The sequence below is a fragment of the Etheostoma cragini genome, chromosome 7 (assembly GCF_013103735.1).
Source record: "Etheostoma cragini isolate CJK2018 chromosome 7, CSU_Ecrag_1.0, whole genome shotgun sequence".
Lineage (NCBI taxonomy): Eukaryota > Metazoa > Chordata > Actinopteri > Perciformes > Percidae > Etheostoma > Etheostoma cragini.
In genome coordinates, this window is record NC_048413.1 from 16,150,075 (window position 1) to 16,168,519 (window position 18,445).

The following is an 18,445-nucleotide window of genomic DNA, read 5'->3' on the forward strand; positions in this document are numbered from 1 at the left end:
TCTGTGTTAGGCTATTCATTATTTGTCTCCTTTTCTCAGTATCTTTTCTTTGGCAGCTGCATGACATTTATCCCAGAAAAGGACAAAAGGTTCAAAGTTTGTAATCATTAATTAAAACAGTTGTGAAGCCACTGAAGTCAAATTTGGCTGAGCAGTATATCGATTTTATGTAATGGTCACCTACATGGTAATTTGGAAGTTGAGTTGCTTGATGTGCCATAAAAATATCTGATCTCATGTGGCACGAGTCTGTAATCGGATTCCTGGAAGAAAATTGGTGTAAGAGAGAGGTCTAACCAGTCAATGCCCCCCCGCATAGCTAACATCTGGACGTGGAGACCCTAAACATTGGTTCAAGACAAAAGAAAAGGAAGTGACTTTGTTGCTGCCCTGGGATGGGGATGAGTGAGTGGAACCAGCTAGCCGTGGAGTGCCAGGTGTGTGCTGGTTTTTATGCGCCGGAGAGATATCACTCGGCCAATCGGAGAAATTCCTCGCAGGACTGTTTGGTCAAAAAACTGCTGTCCTTTGCACATAGTTGCCTATCTGCAGGGTATAGTGCAGTGCGTCTCCTTTGTCAGGACCTGAGTAAAGTCTGCGGTGAGGTGGCTGTGATGGTTTGACCGCAAAGCTTCTCTTTTTTCTTTTTATCTCAAATGAGGTTCAATGCTACGTCTGCGTCACGTGGCTCTCCTCTGTGTGAGCTTTGCTTTCTGCGGCTCCTCAGCAGAGCAGCGTTGTTGAGGCTGAGATGTGAGATGCAACTCAGAAGGACTGGCTCATAGAGGCAAAGTTATGGCACGGACATCCCCGGAGGACAAGGTCCAGCAGCAATTTCTCTCTGCCAAAAAGTCCCTCACCGGTAACACGCACGTCCTTCTGCTGCGCTGGAGCGAGACAACCCCAAATTACGCGTCCAAGTAAACTAATTGAAAATTGCGAAGCGCTTCAGGAGTGAATGAGATATCAGGTATGGACCTCTTTGCTATTTAAGTCAACATATTATTCGTTTTAAATAGAAGTTGGCCGAGCAATATCATTACAATTCAAATTCAATTTGTAATTAGTTTTTTTTTTAATTGGGGAAATGTTTTTATCACATGAAACCTTTCCAAAGTTACCCTCCAGACTGTTACTCTAAAGTTAGTTTTCTTTTTAAAGCTTGTGATCGACGTAACGTCAGTGCAGGTTTGTGCCTCCTTTTATCAGATGACAGAGGGCACCGATGACGTACTCTTGAGATTTCCGCATCTGCTTCAACTATTCATTTTGCCTCCCCAGCAGTGTGGAGTTGAGTGACAGCCACAATGCAACAGGCCTGTGAAGTGAAGATAACAACTAGCTCACAGCTACACACGGTAAGACCACACTGTTTCTCCCCACATTAATACGGTTTTGTGTATTCCTCCGCGGACTATAAAACCAAAGCTTTCAGCTAAACAATGCATTTACTACATAATCTCACAATTCCTCAGGGCTGAAGCAAGGCTGTGGTTAGAGTAAGAGGCTCCAGGTTGTGAATTTGGGTTTACCTTGATGGATGAAATAGTCATGCAAACAGAAAATAAAGAAAAGTAATGACATAAAAGAGAAAGTTATGAGACAATAATGTTTCACTAATTTAAGGAACTACATTTGTTTAATGTAACAATTCACTTTATCTGTATTGTAGAGCCTGTAGGTTCTACAATTGGAACAGGGTTAGCAGGTTTGGAACATGCCCTCAATCCTGGTAGTTCTACTTTGTAAGTAGGCTAAATGAGTTTGGTTTTGGTATGCTTTTATCTTAACAAAACTGCCCTTTTACGATAAAAATATACACTTACCTCTGCTGAGATTCTGAATAGCACTTTTCATATCCAGTCACCACTGTCTGAGTAAACGTTTACTATCTGCAAACATTTTTTTTTTTTAACACAGAACTTAAAAAACTTTCAAAAGCATGAAAGTTGCTGCTGAGGTAGACGCATCATTTTTACCAAGCATGGCCCTGCGATTTTGGTGTGCACTGTATATTGGATTTGTTACAGTACTTCAGCATGTGTAGTGTATTATCAAACTTCACCTTTGTCACTCTAACACAAGGTTTCTTTGCAATGTTGGAGGATCTTTGTTTGACCTACCAATTACCTCTTTTTTTTTTTTACCTCTAACCCACCATGAATGTCCCATTTGACACCCAGAAACTGTGTCAACCTTGGAATGATTTGCTGATTCGGCTGTGGTAATTCATCTGAAGACAAATATGTGCAGATATGTAAAGTATCAGGTCATTTCTTAAAACTGAGGAAAAGATTATTAACCTTAAAAAGAAGGAAGATTTATCCTTCAGGGTCTCTACTCGTGCAGCAACATGTCTGTTTGCAAAAGAATTCTGTACATGAATTAAAACTATGTGCCCTATTAGGACAAAGCTGTTGGCCTTCTAAACCTGTAAAAGAAGTTGGGAAGGATTCTTAAAACACAGCTGTGGAAAAAGTGCGATTTCTCCTACTTTTTGCAGGAGTGGTTGCTTCAGCGAGGTTTTGGCAAGAGTTCATAGGTCAGCATTATGAAGTTGGAGATCCTTTTTTATTAAAGTCTTGGGCACGTCTTTGTGTGAAAGCAATACCTAATACTGGAGTAGCTATTACAATTTGGGTCCACTTATCTGTGTATAAACCTTGTTTCCTGCAATGATCCAGATTAAAACAAAGCACAGAGGCAAAAGAACCTGATTACTTTGATAGCTAATCTTTCCCACACAAAAGTACTTTTACCATCTTTTGTGATGATATAAGGCACACTATATTCATTTTCTTCATTACCATACATCTTAATAGCAATTAATGACTGCAGCACTATTTTTCTGCATTCCAGATCATGGGCTGCATTTAGCAATTGTTCACCAAATATGTTAGACTATGCACACAAATATGCACAGATTGTGCAATCAGTCACTTGTAAATATGCCTCATTATAAGAAAAAAACATTGGGTAAAAACGCAAGTTGTGTACAATTCTTGTTGATAATTAAACATGTCACAGATGAATGAAATTTAACTACAAGTGAATGGAACACCATTTTGGTGACTTGTGGTTAATTTCCTGTTACAAATTTGGATAAGGTTTTAGATAAGGTAGCAACATGGCTCTAGGAATGGCAGTATTGTTGCGCCGGGTGGTTGTTCAACCATTTTAGTCTAAAATATATCTACAACGGCTCAATTGATTGCCATTCAATTTTGTACAGAAATTTGTGGTGAGTTTACAAGATGGCTTGGCACACAGTTATATCCACATTGTTGTTTAGATAGGGCTATTTATAGCTCTGCTTTGAGGTTTTAGAGATGTGAGCATGCATCTGCATCAAATTTCATCTTTTTTTCTCATGTTCTTGGGTCATTTCACTTCACTTATCATTGTCTCTTTCTTGTTGCAGGCGTAAAACTAATCTGAATGCAGCCATAGTTACAAGTGCCCTTCGACCACCTGAGAATGACACTCGGACAAAAGGACTCCTGAGATAATTCTTCACCTCCAGAGCCATCAGGCATTCTACTAAATCAGCATAAACAGGTAACTCAACACACTTTTAAAAGCTTTTATTGTATGCTGCTGAGGCTGTTGGTGCTCGGGTTAACAACTAACCATAGGAACTGAACTATGCTGCATAAGTTGTAAGAAAAGGTTTTTAAGTAATGTTGTGTTATGGTTTTGCTGTTGACGGATGAACTGACTGATCCGATGGATGGCTGTGTTACTATTACAGCAAAAAAGTTGTTTTTTATAGCTTTTATTTTTAGAACACAAATACAGTAATTACCAACTTACTTATGTACAACAACTATGTAAAAGCCTAACTACACACATAACTATTTACACAGAAGTAAAACGGCTCCATGGATCAAGATGTCTACAGGTAGTGAGGTTAATTTTAAGACTTTAAGCCATTTTAATGCCACAGTTTAACAAAATATGTGAAAAAATAGGCTCCAAATGTGAACATATAGACATATTAGAACTTCAGCAGGATCAAGACGTTTTTTTTGGTGAATGATTCTGTTTATGTGGTCCAGGTTTCTCCTGTTAATGATTTTGTGAGATGCTTTTTGTGAGATAAATATGGTCCACAAAACTATTGATTGGATGTGCAGGGGCAAAAAACTCCCCTTGCTGCAGTTTCAAGCAGTGATTATGCGTTCCATCAAACACAACTGGCAGTTTTTGCAGGTGAGAAGCCTGTGAAGGATCATGTCCTTGTCTTTGCAGTGGTAACTCATGCTGGAGGTCTAGGCAGGGAGGGGCGGGGATCATCCAGTTCTCCCCACATAAAAGCCAGTGGTTTACTCTGTAGTGAGCAGTAAATTGAGATTTCAGACAGTTATGATCATTCTTTTGACTGTAACTGTAACAACTGTAACAACTGTATCTTTTGCATCTATATATAAAATGCAACGCATTGGTATTTTTAGCAGAAAGGTTTGTACACTTTTTCCCAACATTTTGCGAGGTGAAACATTATTTGTGTATCTGTCCCATGATTCAGATCTGCTCCAAAAATGTACCTTGACCTATGCCACACGCTTCCACTAAGTTTAGGAGGTAACTATAGTCAAATCTCTTTTACAGGTGAGCTAAAATTCCAGCTTTCTGGATAAGCAAACTGTCCAAAACCGAAGTGTCTGCCTTCTTGATGCATTGTCTGAATATGCTTTCACAGCGGTCCGGATGGGAAAAAAGGGGCAGAAAGGTTGGTCATAGGAGGTTCAATTACAGTGGAGAAAATGTAACTATTTGAATTACTATGCGGATATGAATGGAACTAACCTACCAATAGTAATACTACTAGTTTAATAACATGTAGTTCACTACTCCCCAACACAGCCAATATATAAATGGTATTGTTTTTTGTAAGACTGGGACAAACCTTCTAGTCCTGATTTGTTTGAATCTATCAAAATCATCCATTCTCCAAACTAGTGGACAGAATATAGTGGCTACTATGAACACAAAGTACCTCCTAACAACCACCCACTTAGTCTGTTTTTTAAATGTAATTTTTTGGTATTTTCACATTTATTTGATTTATTTATTTAATATAGGTTGATTAATTTATTTGGTCTAAAGGTAGACGGGAAAGAAGGGGAGAAAAAGATTGTATAATATGAAACATAGGTCCCTGAACAGAATCAAGGCAAGGACATCGTATCCATCAGAATACAACAGAAATGTTTTTTTTCATTCTTCAGTACGGACAGAAATAAGATTGGTCTTCTCATTTGACTTGCTACCAGAAAGCGAACAAAGCGTATTTCCCCCCAAAAAAATCTTAAGGGTCACTTTTATTTGTTAAATGCTTCCTGTTTTCAACTTCTAGTAGAGAGCGGTTAAGCTGCATGCCGCTCATGCACGCAGGTGATGCGATGTATACTGCAAACCTTTTTACTCTATTCCACTAATCAAAAGTTGGCAGTAACATGTCAAGATATGCAGCAATGCTCCAGCATGCTAGTAAACATAGATATAAACAATGTAGTATTACAAAAAATGAATAAAAACTTGTAAAAGTTTTACGAGGAAGGAAAACACCCAGAGCTCAATGATGTGTTTTGGTAATAATACTGAATGTAAAAATTACTCATGTTTAAAAGAAACTCCACAGGGCCACTTTAAGACTTCTGTTTTCAGTTTGCTCTGTCCAGCCTTTAAACCACATACTGGGACTCGTAAATCAGGCTTCAGAAGGTCAGATGAAAAGATCTGTTAGTGTCTCATTGATTGTTCCCTCAGAAAACACTTTTCAGATTTATAGCTTTATAGAAGTGTTTAAGTCACACTGGGACAGATTTTGGAGAACACTATTCTCCAAGTAATCCTGCTAAAATCTATTGTTAGACTAAAAGCTCAGTGTGAAAGTCTGAAAGAGACTCTCGTGGTGGAAATGTGTAGTAACAAACTCTACACTCCATTGCAAAGCTCTGGTCTCCAAACCCCCATCGCTTAAAGCCTCAGACCCCCGAACATTCACAAACATGCACTCAGGCACACTCTGAGGGCTACTGTGTACAGATATGGGGGGGGGGGGGGATACTTTCCTCGCAGTACACTGGCCCAATTCATTCTTCTTTTAATCCGCTCTGTGCTCTCTGCCTAATGTGGTCTCTGCTTCTTATACATGTCTTAGTCGGACTGAGTTAGTGATGCAGTCAACAAAAGACTGGTGATAAACACAGGTTTACTACGCCTTTTACTAACCTTTCACCTTTGTTCAAGGTCTCTTTGCTTTCCAGCATCTAAGGCGGCAAGAAATGTCCCATCTTGTATTCTTCAGGTTTTATTATGACTACGTTACCTGATCAATGGTCAGTGTTGGATCTGGTGAACTTCAATCACATTGTTTTATCCCACAGGTAAAGCAGATAATATTAAGACAGGCTATTCTTTCTTTGTATGGAAACAACTCTGCCTCTTCATTTTGATTGTCCCTTCTGGACGGCATGTGTATCTTCAGCTGCAGACAATTGGTGACACCAGACAGTCTGTAACAGGGGTCTAGTGGCCCGGCCTCCAAGACAGATTTTGAACTTTCTCTGTTTTGACCTAAAGCAACAGACTGAACACATCATTGTATTTTCACCAAGCATCTGCACAGCAGTGTGTATACTATGAAATCAACCATGGTGCTTCACTACTCACTTGTTCATCCGTCTGTGACCTTGGGATCCAGTGTATGTGTTTTACTGGAAAACACAATGTTTATACAGTATATAATTGCTCCAACATTGCTCTTGTATGAGAAATGATTCATAAGAATTTGTTCTGTTTGTCCATGTTTGACGCCATTGTAGCAAATGCATTATTACAAAAAGACTCCTTTTAACAAGGCTCATTCAAAATATGCAGGTATGGGTCAATTCTTGGGAGGAGGATCCTTTGTAAACAAGTTCCAAGAAAGCCTCAAAGTAATGCTAGATGGCAAATTGCCAAGTCAAACTGCAGTACACTGGTCACTCATCAATCACCTCACTTCACTCAACAGCAGCATAGGTTTATTTCACAAAGCTGGCGTCTTACAGCTTAAATCTCAACTGCATAAGTTACTCATACACTACAGGACGTTTTGTTAAATAAACATTTAATTATCATTTCACTCAGTAATCCATTATCCCTCTGTCTGACCCAAATACCGCCATGAGCAAGTTTTGACCGCCCCTCTTGTGTCTGCTCTGCTTGTCCTGCTTGTGTGTTCTCCTCCTCTTGCAGGTAGTGGTCTGAGTGCAAGTTGTTAGTGAGCTGGCTCACCTGGGCTGATGAGCTCGCAAACATACAAAGCTGGTCAGTTCAGCCTGCCTCACTCTCCCGCAGCCCTCTCAGCTTCCGCTTGGTTGCTTTGTGTTCATTTTTTATTTTAGCATTACTGTTTTCCACTCACCCTGGCACTCACATACACTACTGATGTTACTTATTGTTCACATTTCGTTCACATCTAGGTCATAGGTTTTGTAAATACTATTTAATAAACTATTTCATTTTTTACCTCAACCCCTTTTGTGTATTCCGACTAATTCTCACTTAATTTGGGGGTGAGAGAGCTTTTGTCAGTTTTGTTCTAAGTGATAGTCCAATTTGGTGAGTTCAAAATAACGTGGCCTAGTTTAGCCTTGTTTGGAGTCTCCCTGGTAGGTTTACCCATAGGTTCTATTTGGGGACTCTGTGGTGTCAACTGTGGCTTCGAAAGTGGCTAGAGCTATATGCTCAGGTTCACGGCTATAGGATTTGGGAGTGGCTGCATAGCAGGTGCTTTCAAGTTCACTATTTTAAAATTAAAAACCTCTAACCGGTAACTGCTGAACACATAAGGGTTGAGTTTAGATGGCTAGTTTTAGTGTGTGTGTCCTGATTTTGGTGGATAGTAAGCCTTGGTGCTTTTGGGGAAAGAAACCGTGTTTTGCTACTTTGGTAAAGTATCTTCAATTTCAGTTTTGTTAGACTTTTGAATGCTGTAATTCTGTAAAGGCAAGGTATTTTGAATGGATGTTTTGTCTAGCTGCAGTCCACTTAGTTGGGACAGTTGAACACATGTACTAGTTGTCTAACATTTAACGTGTTAATGGGGTCACAGGAGTGAGCGTTTAGGATGCCTGTTTTACAAAACATCTCACTGTTCCCAGGTTACCTGCAGATGTAAGATGTGTGTTTTTCATCTTACTGAATAGACCTCAAACTCGAAGGTACATGCTGATGCTCTAACATGCCGTTATTTTGCTTCTACTTCTGTTACATCACCGTTCCTGTTTCAATCTCCCTCTTAATTTGCTCCTAAGGTACCGAGGTTGCTGGGGTAAGACCATTTACAGTCTATAGGTGAGACTGGGTGATGGGTTGTTGGATGGGAATGCTTTTAATTTGTGTTGGATACAGGGGGCTTAGCTCTGTAAATTTAAGTCTAGAAAAAAGATTGTGCATCAAAAAGTAAATGCAATCATTTTAAACCATTCAAAAAAAGTTATATTTGACACAAAATTTGTTATCCTCATTTCATGGTACAGAATGATCCTGCAGTGGTAACGGACAGTAGACCGTAATGCTATATAAACGTGTTAAGTCAGTACAGATAAACATGGTTGCTTGTTCCACCTCGTTTGCTCTTATTATCTGAGCAGTGTTTACATTAAGTGTAAATGTACAATCATGTGTATATAGGAAATTCCTGTCAGCACGTATGTCCTCGACATGATGGGCTAAAGATTGCTTCACTAGTGATGATATTTTCAACTTTGTAATATTGTGTGAACCAAAACACCCTGAAGCCTGTTCCTTGAGCAGTTATACCAAGTTATCTGGATAACTTTGCACAGTAAAACCTAGAAACCCTTTCAGCTGCTTCTAGGAATTGACTTTTAAACAACTTGAAACAACACAGTTGCTATTTTATTCAGATTTAGGATTACTCATTTGGATACAATGACTTCCTTTCATCCCATGCTGTCACAGCAGCACTTGTCTTTTATAAAATCCGGTTACAGTAGAGAATAACCAGGTTATTTAAGAGCAAGTAAACACACTGATGATACGGATAATGCAGTTTGATGTCTTGGGGTGTGTCATGAACACAATCCAGGCAAAAAGAGGGAGAACACTAAAAAGACTGGAGGTCAAAACTGTTTATTAAATGTTGTTTGCAAACCAAATCAATGTGATGTGAACATTTGGGCAACTCTGTGGTTCATGCGAGTGCCATGGTAAGTTAAAAACAGAGTATGCAAAAAGAGAAGATAACACAAAGAAACCAAACCAGGAGACCATGTGGGAGCTGAGAGGGCTGCGAGAGAGTGAGGCAGGCTGAACTGGCCAGCTTTGTTGGCTTGCAAGCTCATCAGCCCAGGTGAGCCAGCTCACTAACAACCTGCACTCAGTCCACTTGTACTCCCTAAATGGAATAACAAAAAACAAAGGTGACCCATAACCCAATTACCATAACCATTTAACCCTTTCATGCATGAACCGATAAATGTTTCAAGTTTGTTTTTACTATTAAACAAGTGAAAAATCATGCTAATAACCTTTTTTAATATATTTTATTTAAAAAAAAGTCTGCAGTCGATGCCATGCATCAACAGTATGATTGTGATTCAATCAAACTTAATATCGGTCGGAAAAACAATATTTCCTAAGAATAAATGGTATGAATACACATAGGAACATTGAATCACCCTTTTATACGGTTGATGCATGGTGTCTGATACGTCCCAGGGTTTTATATAGAAAATAATCAAGGTTTTCTTTTTTGGATAAAAAAAAAAAAGTGCTACATATTGTTATACTAGAACATGGCCTGTGATGTGATTACTTCTGATTAGACAGCCTATGATATATTAAAGTAATTGATGTTCTTTTTTTTTTTTCTAGTAAAACCAAGTCCACCATGAACCTGATCAGGAAGGATGCCATGACCAATAAGAAGGAGAAGGAAAAAGAGATCCAGTATGAGGACCCTCCAGATGGAGGTTGGGGCTGGATGGTGGTGCTGCACTGCTTTCTGGTATGTCCACCTCAGTTGTTTAGGATCCCTTATTTCTCAAACGTGTTAATATTTATCCTAACAATGTCGACCAGCGCAATGGTTTGTCAACTACTGGTTTTCCTGAACTGTGATCAATTCCAGGTGTAATATGTGTGACAATGATGTAGTTTTCTGGTCCTTTTCAACAAGTTCCAAAAGGATAGTGGCAGAAAAAAGACTACATTTTTACCAACTATTTAAAATACTAATCACTGCATAACTGTTTTTAATATTTTAATGTTTTCTTTTTCTAAGTGTCTGTGTGTTTAACAGAGCACAGCCTATAACAAGAACACGTATTAAGCGTAAAAAAATTAATATTTGTGTGTCTGTGCATGCCCGCAGGTAAACGTCCTAGTGATGGGAACACTAAAGAGTTTTGGGATCTTCTTTGTGGCATTCCAAGATGAGTTTGGAGGCTCGTCAGAAAGCATTAGCTGGATCGGTTCCATCATGTCGAGTCTGCGTCTGTCTGGTGGTTAGTATCAAAAAAAGCCAACTCTTCCCTTACACACTCAACAAATTGCTTTTTTATACAATCGTGTCCTCTCTCTTTCCATGTCACTAAGATGTTCAAAAGAAGAGAGCAAAGCTTTTACCTTTTGAAGCCACATTTCCAACTTACTTACTTAGCTGAAAATGAAAAAAGGATTCAATTTATTTGTTCTTCCCATACTGTATCCTCTGTAGCGCCCCTTGCCTCTGTGGCCTGTGCCAAGCTTGGAACCAGGGTGACCTCCATCGCCGGGGCAGTGCTGGTTAGTGGAGGATTCCTCATTAGTATTTTCGCCAACAATGTTGTGTTCCTCTACATCAGCATGGGAGTGATAGTTGGTGAGTAGAGATTTGTGTTGTGCCAAAATGCCTCAAATGAGATCAAAACCTGCTGTTTTCCTAATGACTTTGAAACCGCAAGCTATACTAAGGTCATCCTATGCATGACAAAATCTCTTGTTATCTATCTATCTACATACATTTTTTCACACGTCTGCCCACATTTCTGTGAAAGACACTGTGTCTGATATTGATGACATCTTTACTCCTTTTAGGAATTGGTTTTGCACTACTTTACCAAGCCTTCTCAGTGGTGACAGCGCTGTACTTCCGCAGGAGGTTAGCGACAGCGTACGCGATTGGCCGTTCTGGCATGGGTTTGACCTTTGCCCTTGCTCCGTTTACTCAGCTGCTCCTGGACAAGTATGCTTGGCAAGGTATGCAGCATAAATTTGTTAATAATTGGTGCACACTCTATTTATGTAAGTTTGTTTTCAGGTGTATTTCCTTTTCTGTGTAAGAAGAAATACAGCACATACAATTTGACATATTTGATCCTGAACTCTCTTCGTCCCCCACAGGAGCAATGCTAATTCTTGGCGGTCTAATGCTGAATCTGGTGGCCACTGGGATGCTTCTGCGACCCATCAAAGTGAAGCCTCCCGTGTCAAACATTACCTCTCCTCCCATTCAAAAGAGCCCTGCTGTTTCCCTCAAGAGCTCCTCAGAGAAGGAATGCAATAATAGCTGCTTGAATGGCTCCTCTCACTTATCCAATGGCATCTCCAAAGCAGACTCATTTCCATCTCCTCCTCCAGCCCCTCACGGGGACACTGAGAACCTGGGGGGCCAATGTAATCAGGGACTCCAGGACCAGTCAGTGAACCCTGAATTGACAAGACTGGTCCTTAATGGTGTGAATGGCCATGAGCCCCACCATGACTTGGGTCAGTGTAAACCCACAACTCCAGATAGCTCAGCGGAGCTCAATGGCAGCATGAATGGGTCTACCATTGTTGGACTTCCCTCACATGCCAGCACGCCAAGTGAGGTGACCGTCATAAAAGCCAAAGTACTGGATTTCTCTCTCCTAAAGGACCCATTCTTCTGTATCTATACTTGGTCCTTAGTCTTCAGCCAGTTGGCCTACTTCATCCCCTATTTCCATCTGTCTGCCCGAGCCAGAACCCTGGGCATTAATGCCATGGATGCTTCCTTCATCATCTCTGTGGCAGGTGAGGCACACATTGTTCAACATCTTTTCCTATGTTTTTTGTGAGACACTTTTGGAAAGACAGTTTCAGCTTGTGGAAACAAGCATTTCCCAAAATGTGTAGGTACATAGCAGGACTTACAAGGTATACTGTAATACATCCATATACATTTTGGAAAAAAACACTTCTCTCTTAACTCTTGAGATTGAGACTCTGTGTCTCAATGAGATTACCTGTATAAATAAAGTTTAACTAAAACATTGCTTGAAAGTAGAAACTAGTGGATTTAATCAGTGAAACTGTTCTCATTACAAAAGGTGTCGGACAAATACCCATCTTCTAGATTAGACACCAGTCTACATTTGACTGTCTGAAATGTGCATGAAGCACAACATCATTAATTCTTTTTTTTTATAAATCTGACAGACTCCTGATTGAATAGATAGTGGATTGCTGCTGTTTGTCTTTGACAGGGTTTTCACAGTGACGGTAGAGAGGGAGGTCCCAGTTTCTTTAAGAATGGGTTTAAGAAGCAATGCAAAAAAAGTCCTCAGTCAACTTCAAGGCATTAATTATTTGTGAGCTGCTCAGACTCTGCAGTCTTATGTAATGAATGTGCTTACATAAAAGCTGAACTTTGGCCCACTGGCAAGGGTGGGTGGGTTCAGCACTGCTGAACCCACTCCTCTCAAAAGGAGGCCACACCATATGAACAGAAAACAGCATTAACATTTGGCCACCGACCACATGTGCATGTAATTCTTTAAGAGTGCTTTGTCAGGCTTTGTGAATAATTGAAATGCACCTGGTGGGGTGGTGCATTTATAAATTACATGCTTCTGTTTTTTAATCTATCCCTTTTGTAAAATCAGTTGACAGAGATAGTGTTACCTTTGATGAAATGTGTCTTTTAGATAAGAAAAAATCTGTTATCACTTATTTACTTTAGGATGTGATCATGGTAGTGACATTTTATCACATCTCTTCAGTGTAAAATCAAATCTTGAATTATGCATCACTGCTTTGGCTTTTGAGGGAATGCCTCTCAATTGCATAAAGGACTGTTTTGGTGTTCTGGAAGAAAATGTAATTAATTTTAATGTACGAAAAGTACACGGTCTGCGAATATATAGTCTTTCCTTTTTTAGCATTTTGTGTGCAACAGCAGCTGGATACCACCATTGCTGTAGAAAATGGGAACAAATAGGATAAAGAGGTCTCAAGAAAACACTATGACCTGCGTTAGAAACACATCTGGGACAAAAAAACATTTTTGGATTCTTTTGACTAGGACACGTTTGTACTGTCACATTCACTGGTCATGTGCACTGTACACCCACACCACAAAGCCACTATCCCAAGTGTCCCGCTGTCCCTCTTTCCCCGACCCAGCGCTTGTCACATAGGCCTGTGGTCTTGGCTAGGAGGGAGGGAGGCCACTATCGTCCGGGTCAGTCTGTTCGGAAACCCTCAGCCACCAACACTGGCGCTAACTGGAGTCGCTAAGCAACAGCTAACTGAGTAAAGTTGTTGGCGGGGTGACAAGAGAGGCTCCAAATTTTGTTCAAGTCCAGTTCTAAAGTGGCTGATACTTTGCAGAGTTGCACTGAGGCAGCAATACGTACAAAGGAGTAGACAACACAAGCCAACTGCCACGTCAGAGAAGCTGGGAAAACCAACATGCTTTTTAGAAACATTTGCTTTAATCTAGTGACAAAATGTCCCTCTTTGAAACAAGGGCAATGGTACCTCTCCACGCCTTGTAACCCCCCAATGGTCTGTTAATGCCAAAAGGCATGCGCATACTATAAACCTTCTATACCAGTCAGCACTATGGATAGAACTAATAATGTACCAGATTGCAGTTGGCTTAAGCTGCTACTTGGAGAGGCCAAATTTAAACTGCAAACTGAGTTTGAACAGGAACAGCTGCAGGCCTGAACCAACCTGCTGAGGCTAAAACACACAAACAAACTCACAACTCATCTGCATGCAAGAAGGCGACACCCCAGGACACTGTCTTAGGTCGCTAGACGAGGACACATAAACACAGCACAGCTGCCCCATGTCATCTTTCTAACCTCGTAGGACAGAAACGCTCGAGAGTCTGGTTATGTAAGGAAAGCAGAGGTCTTCACTGACGAGGCAATTCATTTTTTATTCATGTGAAATTCTTAAAAAACCTTAAAATAAAGATGTAGATGGTCACATTTTGATTTGTGTAGATTGATGTAACCGTGTTTACAACAATGATACATATGCATACTGTGCTTGGTAATACAAACTGTATGCAATCTCGTCAGAACTTTCATCTGTTTTGAGTTCAAACTTAGTTGAACTCAGTGGCTGCAGCCTATGCAGTTGTGGTGCAGAGGCTGAGCAAAGAATGAGTAACTCTGATCTGCATAGAACCAGTTTGTTTCATTGATCAATTGCTCAGCTCTGTCTGCTTGTAGCTATTCCTGCAGCAGTCAATACACCATTGCAGTTTCCGCACTATCGCATTCCAGTTGACCTCAGCAGAGAACAGCACATATGTGCCCAGTCATCATATCCAACTGGAGCATATAATCAATCACATTGGATGGAATGCATAATGACTTGTTTGCCTGGGTGTTGCCAGTGTAATAGAGATGTTAACAGATAAATGTTGCCACACACTGTTTGTGTTAATATTCAAGAGGACAGGGATTTAAAATAGACTTGTTTAGACATCACGCCTGTTATTAATGCAGACATGTGTAGTTTTGCTGCAGGGCGGCATTCTTTCCTCTCATTCTGTATGCCCCACCCTAGCTCACACATGCATTCATGCATGCACCCATGCAGGCACGCACGCATGTATAAATGTACACTTGCACCCCTTCCATGCTTTGTTTTCATTAAGCATATCATTTTTGCATTATATTTATGGTAACACTTACCTGCATGTAACTGGGAGGATTCCTTCATAGTTTACCCTGGCTGCCCTCAAACTATAATTTGCAGTGGCGAGGCTGACTTTGACATTTAACTCTTTCTGCGTAAGCATCAGTTCAAAAATGCTGTTGGCCTCTGACCACTGTGGTCTGCTGTGGCAGCGTGTACTAACCAGGATTATTTCAACACCAAAAGACAAATGTATTTACTGATTTATGATATCAAGACTCAGGGTCTACATATCACAGTAGTGTATCTGCGAGGCTGTTCTTAGGCACAGCAATGCTTTGAGCTGAATGCTAACATACCCAAGATGACAATGTTATAATTCATCATGAGGGTGACATAAATGTGTGTGCCAGATGTGATGGTAGTCCATTCAATAGTTGTTAAGACATATCACTACCAGACCTTATGGTCTAAGAGGAAAAGCTGGGGTGTCACCAAAGTTATTAGGACATATTTGGCTGGATCTGTTTTCTGAATGTTAAATGTGAAGCTTCTTGATTATTGAAGACATTCAATACAGAGAAGACATTCTTATTTGAAGACATTTTTATCTGAAGGTGAAGAAAGCAGCGATGCTCATGTTTTTTGGATTCCATCAAAACTCCATTTACCAAAGAGCAGCTTCCTGTTACCTTAATATTTTATTGTATGCTGTCCCCAATCGGCCTCTTTTCTGTTACTTCTCGCTTAAAGAAACAGTAAGGAACATCTAACTTTATTTTTTTAAGGAGTTCTGGTTACACACATTTTAAAATAAAGACAAATAAAGCCTGAGAAAAAAACTTTTCCTTTTCACACGTTATTTTTCACCCTTTGGTCTCACCCTTAAGACTCTCCCTCATCTTACAGTTTCACTTTCACATTAATAAGCCTCGCCTATTCTTTTTCATTGCAGGCATCACAGAGACCATCGCCCAGCTGGCCTCGGGCTGGGTGACAGACAGGAACCTGTTCCATAAATATCACTACCACAAGGCTTACCTGATCCTCTGTGGCCTGGTCAACCTGCTCTCCCCGATGGCCACCTCCTACATCCTGCTGATGGTTTACGCTGTCTTCTTCGCCATCTTCTGTGGTGGATACATGGCTCTGCTGCTGCCCGTTCTAGTAAGAAGACCAGCCAATCTGAACATATGCATGGGAAAATTTTACAATTGCTAAGCAATGTAATATGTTACCAACATCTTAGTTTAGCATGTTAGCATGCTAACATTTGCTGTTTAGCATTAAACACAAAGTATAGCTGAGGCTGATGGGAATAGTTTTGGTGGTATTTGGTCATACACCAAAGTAACTGGATGGATGGAAATGTTTATTTACCAATGGTTTGTTGAGATATTTTATTGAATAAGTAGTCTTGCATTCCCAGACCTATTTCCACAACGCTGTGGCGTAAGGTCAGACTCCTATATAGATTCCAGCTTAGGGGACAAAAATCCTCTGGGTTGTTTGCGTTTCTTTAAACCATTCACAATTGTCCTGGGCAGCGCTAAGCTCTGGTCGCAGAGACAGCGTCTCTGCTAAATGTTCTCGGGAAAGAGCATGTTTTGGTGGAACATTTGCACCTGCAAAAGAAAACGTCACGTTAGGTGAACTGTTCACACAATACACTAAGGTGAGCATAAGAGCCATATTTTACTGTTTATAGTAATAACTGGGCATTGCAGGTCAGATATAAAGTCATTCTGAACAAATTTAAAATCATGAATAGTGAAGGCAAATAAAAGTAGCAGAATCCGAGCTACCCGTATAGCAAATATCATTTGATTTTTTTACACCAGCGTCAGTGTCACTATACTATCAGTTTGGAGTCAATTTACCAAGCAAGAACTCTCCCTTAATCTCCAATCTGTTGAGTTCACATTAACTGTATTTGTGTGTGGGGACGTTTGTACCATGAGAACATGCATTTATTACATCATTGTGTCACGCCCTGAAAGGTGAAAAGTTTCCCTTTAGCAGACCGTTGGAGATGTTTCCTAACTGCCTTTTATGGGTGGAACAACATATTTAGTATCCTGTATCGTCGTGTCATGTCACACCTGAGAACAAATAGGTGGACAACTGTGATGTGATTTGGTCTAAAAGGGCAAGACCTTCCTCGGGCCTAAAGTGGTATTAGTTTTTTTGTATGAATAGAGTTGAAGAACCAGTCAAACCAGTTATCTTTTTCAATCAGATTACAGCTTGTCTCTGTCTGCCGATGTAATTCACAGAATTTACACAAAAGGTTTTGAAAAGTAGATCCAAGTTTTTACATCTCCTTAAACATGCTGGTGACTCCCCTAGTTTGACTTAGGGGCTGTTGTGATTACAGGCATGTCCATTAAAAATACAATCTGTCATTCAAATGTAAACAAAAATATCAGCCCACCTTCAACATTCAAAACATTGGCCTGGAACTTGTTGCCACTCCTAAACTGATTGACGGGTCTTTAAGCACAGGGGCCGGCGGTAGACAACAACTAAATCTGAGTAGCAAAAGGTTTCTGACATATTGTTTCAAAAGCAATAAAATAGACCTAAAGTTGTAGTTAATACACACTGCTGCTTATGAATCAGTAAAAAACCAAATATTCAAGCTCAAAGTTAAATGATTAAGCAAATTAAAGATGTTTTTGTTGAAACTTGATAATACCCACACAGTATTCACGTGTATGTTGAGATTAATTGAACTTTGATTTGAGGTTTCATATGCTATGGGTTGTGTTTTACTCCAGGTTTTTTTATTGGCTACCATGGCATTTACGAGCAGAGAATTACAAGCACTGTCCTCTATCATGTTCAGGGTTAGCGTTAGCTTCTCTAACTATTATACTGTGTTTTATTTTGTGTCTATGATTTTCAGAGTTCAGAGTTACGTCCGCCTGAGTTCATTTTGTTGCAACTCATTTTAATGTTAAAGGTCCCAAGGTATAAACATTTCACTTTATGAGGTTTTTTACCAGTAATATGAGTTCCCCCAGCCTGCCTATGGTCCCCCAATGGCTAGAAAAGGCAATAGGTAATAAACCGAGCATTGGGTATCCTGCTCTGCCGTTGAGAAAATGAAAGCTCAGAGGGGCCGATCTTGCCCCTTATGAGGTCATAAGGGGCAAGGTTAACTCTCCTTTCTCTGAGAGAAAGACATAATGACATTCAAAGTGGCAGTTGGCCAAGGTCACACACACAGCCTCCCCCTTGCCCCCCCTCTCTCCGCCTCAAAAGCTACAGACTCAGAAATGGCACATACTAAGGAAAGCTCATTGTGGGACTGGCACTAGTGGCTGTAATTCTGCACCGAGGCTGAATTTTGGGAAAGAGACTTCAGATACAGTATTATTATTCTATATAAAAGTATATAGACTTGGTGCTCCATCCAAGTAGCACCATGTCATGGGACCTTTAAGTTACACTGCACACAAATCACTAATGGCGTTTTTCCACTGCTGGTAACAGCTTGCCTCGGCTCGCCTCGGCCCGCCTCGGCTCGCCTCGGCCCATT

General features: G+C 40.3%; 1 protein-coding gene across 3 annotated transcripts in view; it reads left to right on the forward strand.

Annotated features, from left to right (window-relative positions):
- Nucleotides 1-626: 626 nt before the first annotated feature.
- Nucleotides 627-18,445, forward strand: part of slc16a4 (solute carrier family 16 member 4) — a 23,979-nt gene continuing 6,160 nt past the window's right edge. The window contains exons 1-9 of one of the 3 annotated variants that reach the window (XM_034876029.1): nt 629-970; nt 1,282-1,358; nt 3,422-3,558; nt 9,892-10,024; nt 10,391-10,523; nt 10,736-10,879; nt 11,095-11,256; nt 11,401-12,054; nt 15,857-16,068. In XM_034876029.1, coding sequence (XP_034731920.1) covers nt 9,908-10,024; nt 10,391-10,523; nt 10,736-10,879; nt 11,095-11,256; nt 11,401-12,054; nt 15,857-16,068 — 1,422 coding nt within the window. In that variant the 5' untranslated portion in view covers nt 629-970; nt 1,282-1,358; nt 3,422-3,558; nt 9,892-9,907. Of the gene's footprint in view, nt 971-1,281; nt 1,359-3,421; nt 3,559-9,891; nt 10,025-10,390; nt 10,524-10,735; nt 10,880-11,094; nt 11,257-11,400; nt 12,055-15,856; nt 16,069-18,445 lie in introns of all 3 variants that reach the window. The other 2 variants (XM_034876030.1, XM_034876031.1) reach the window with 2 other exon arrangements.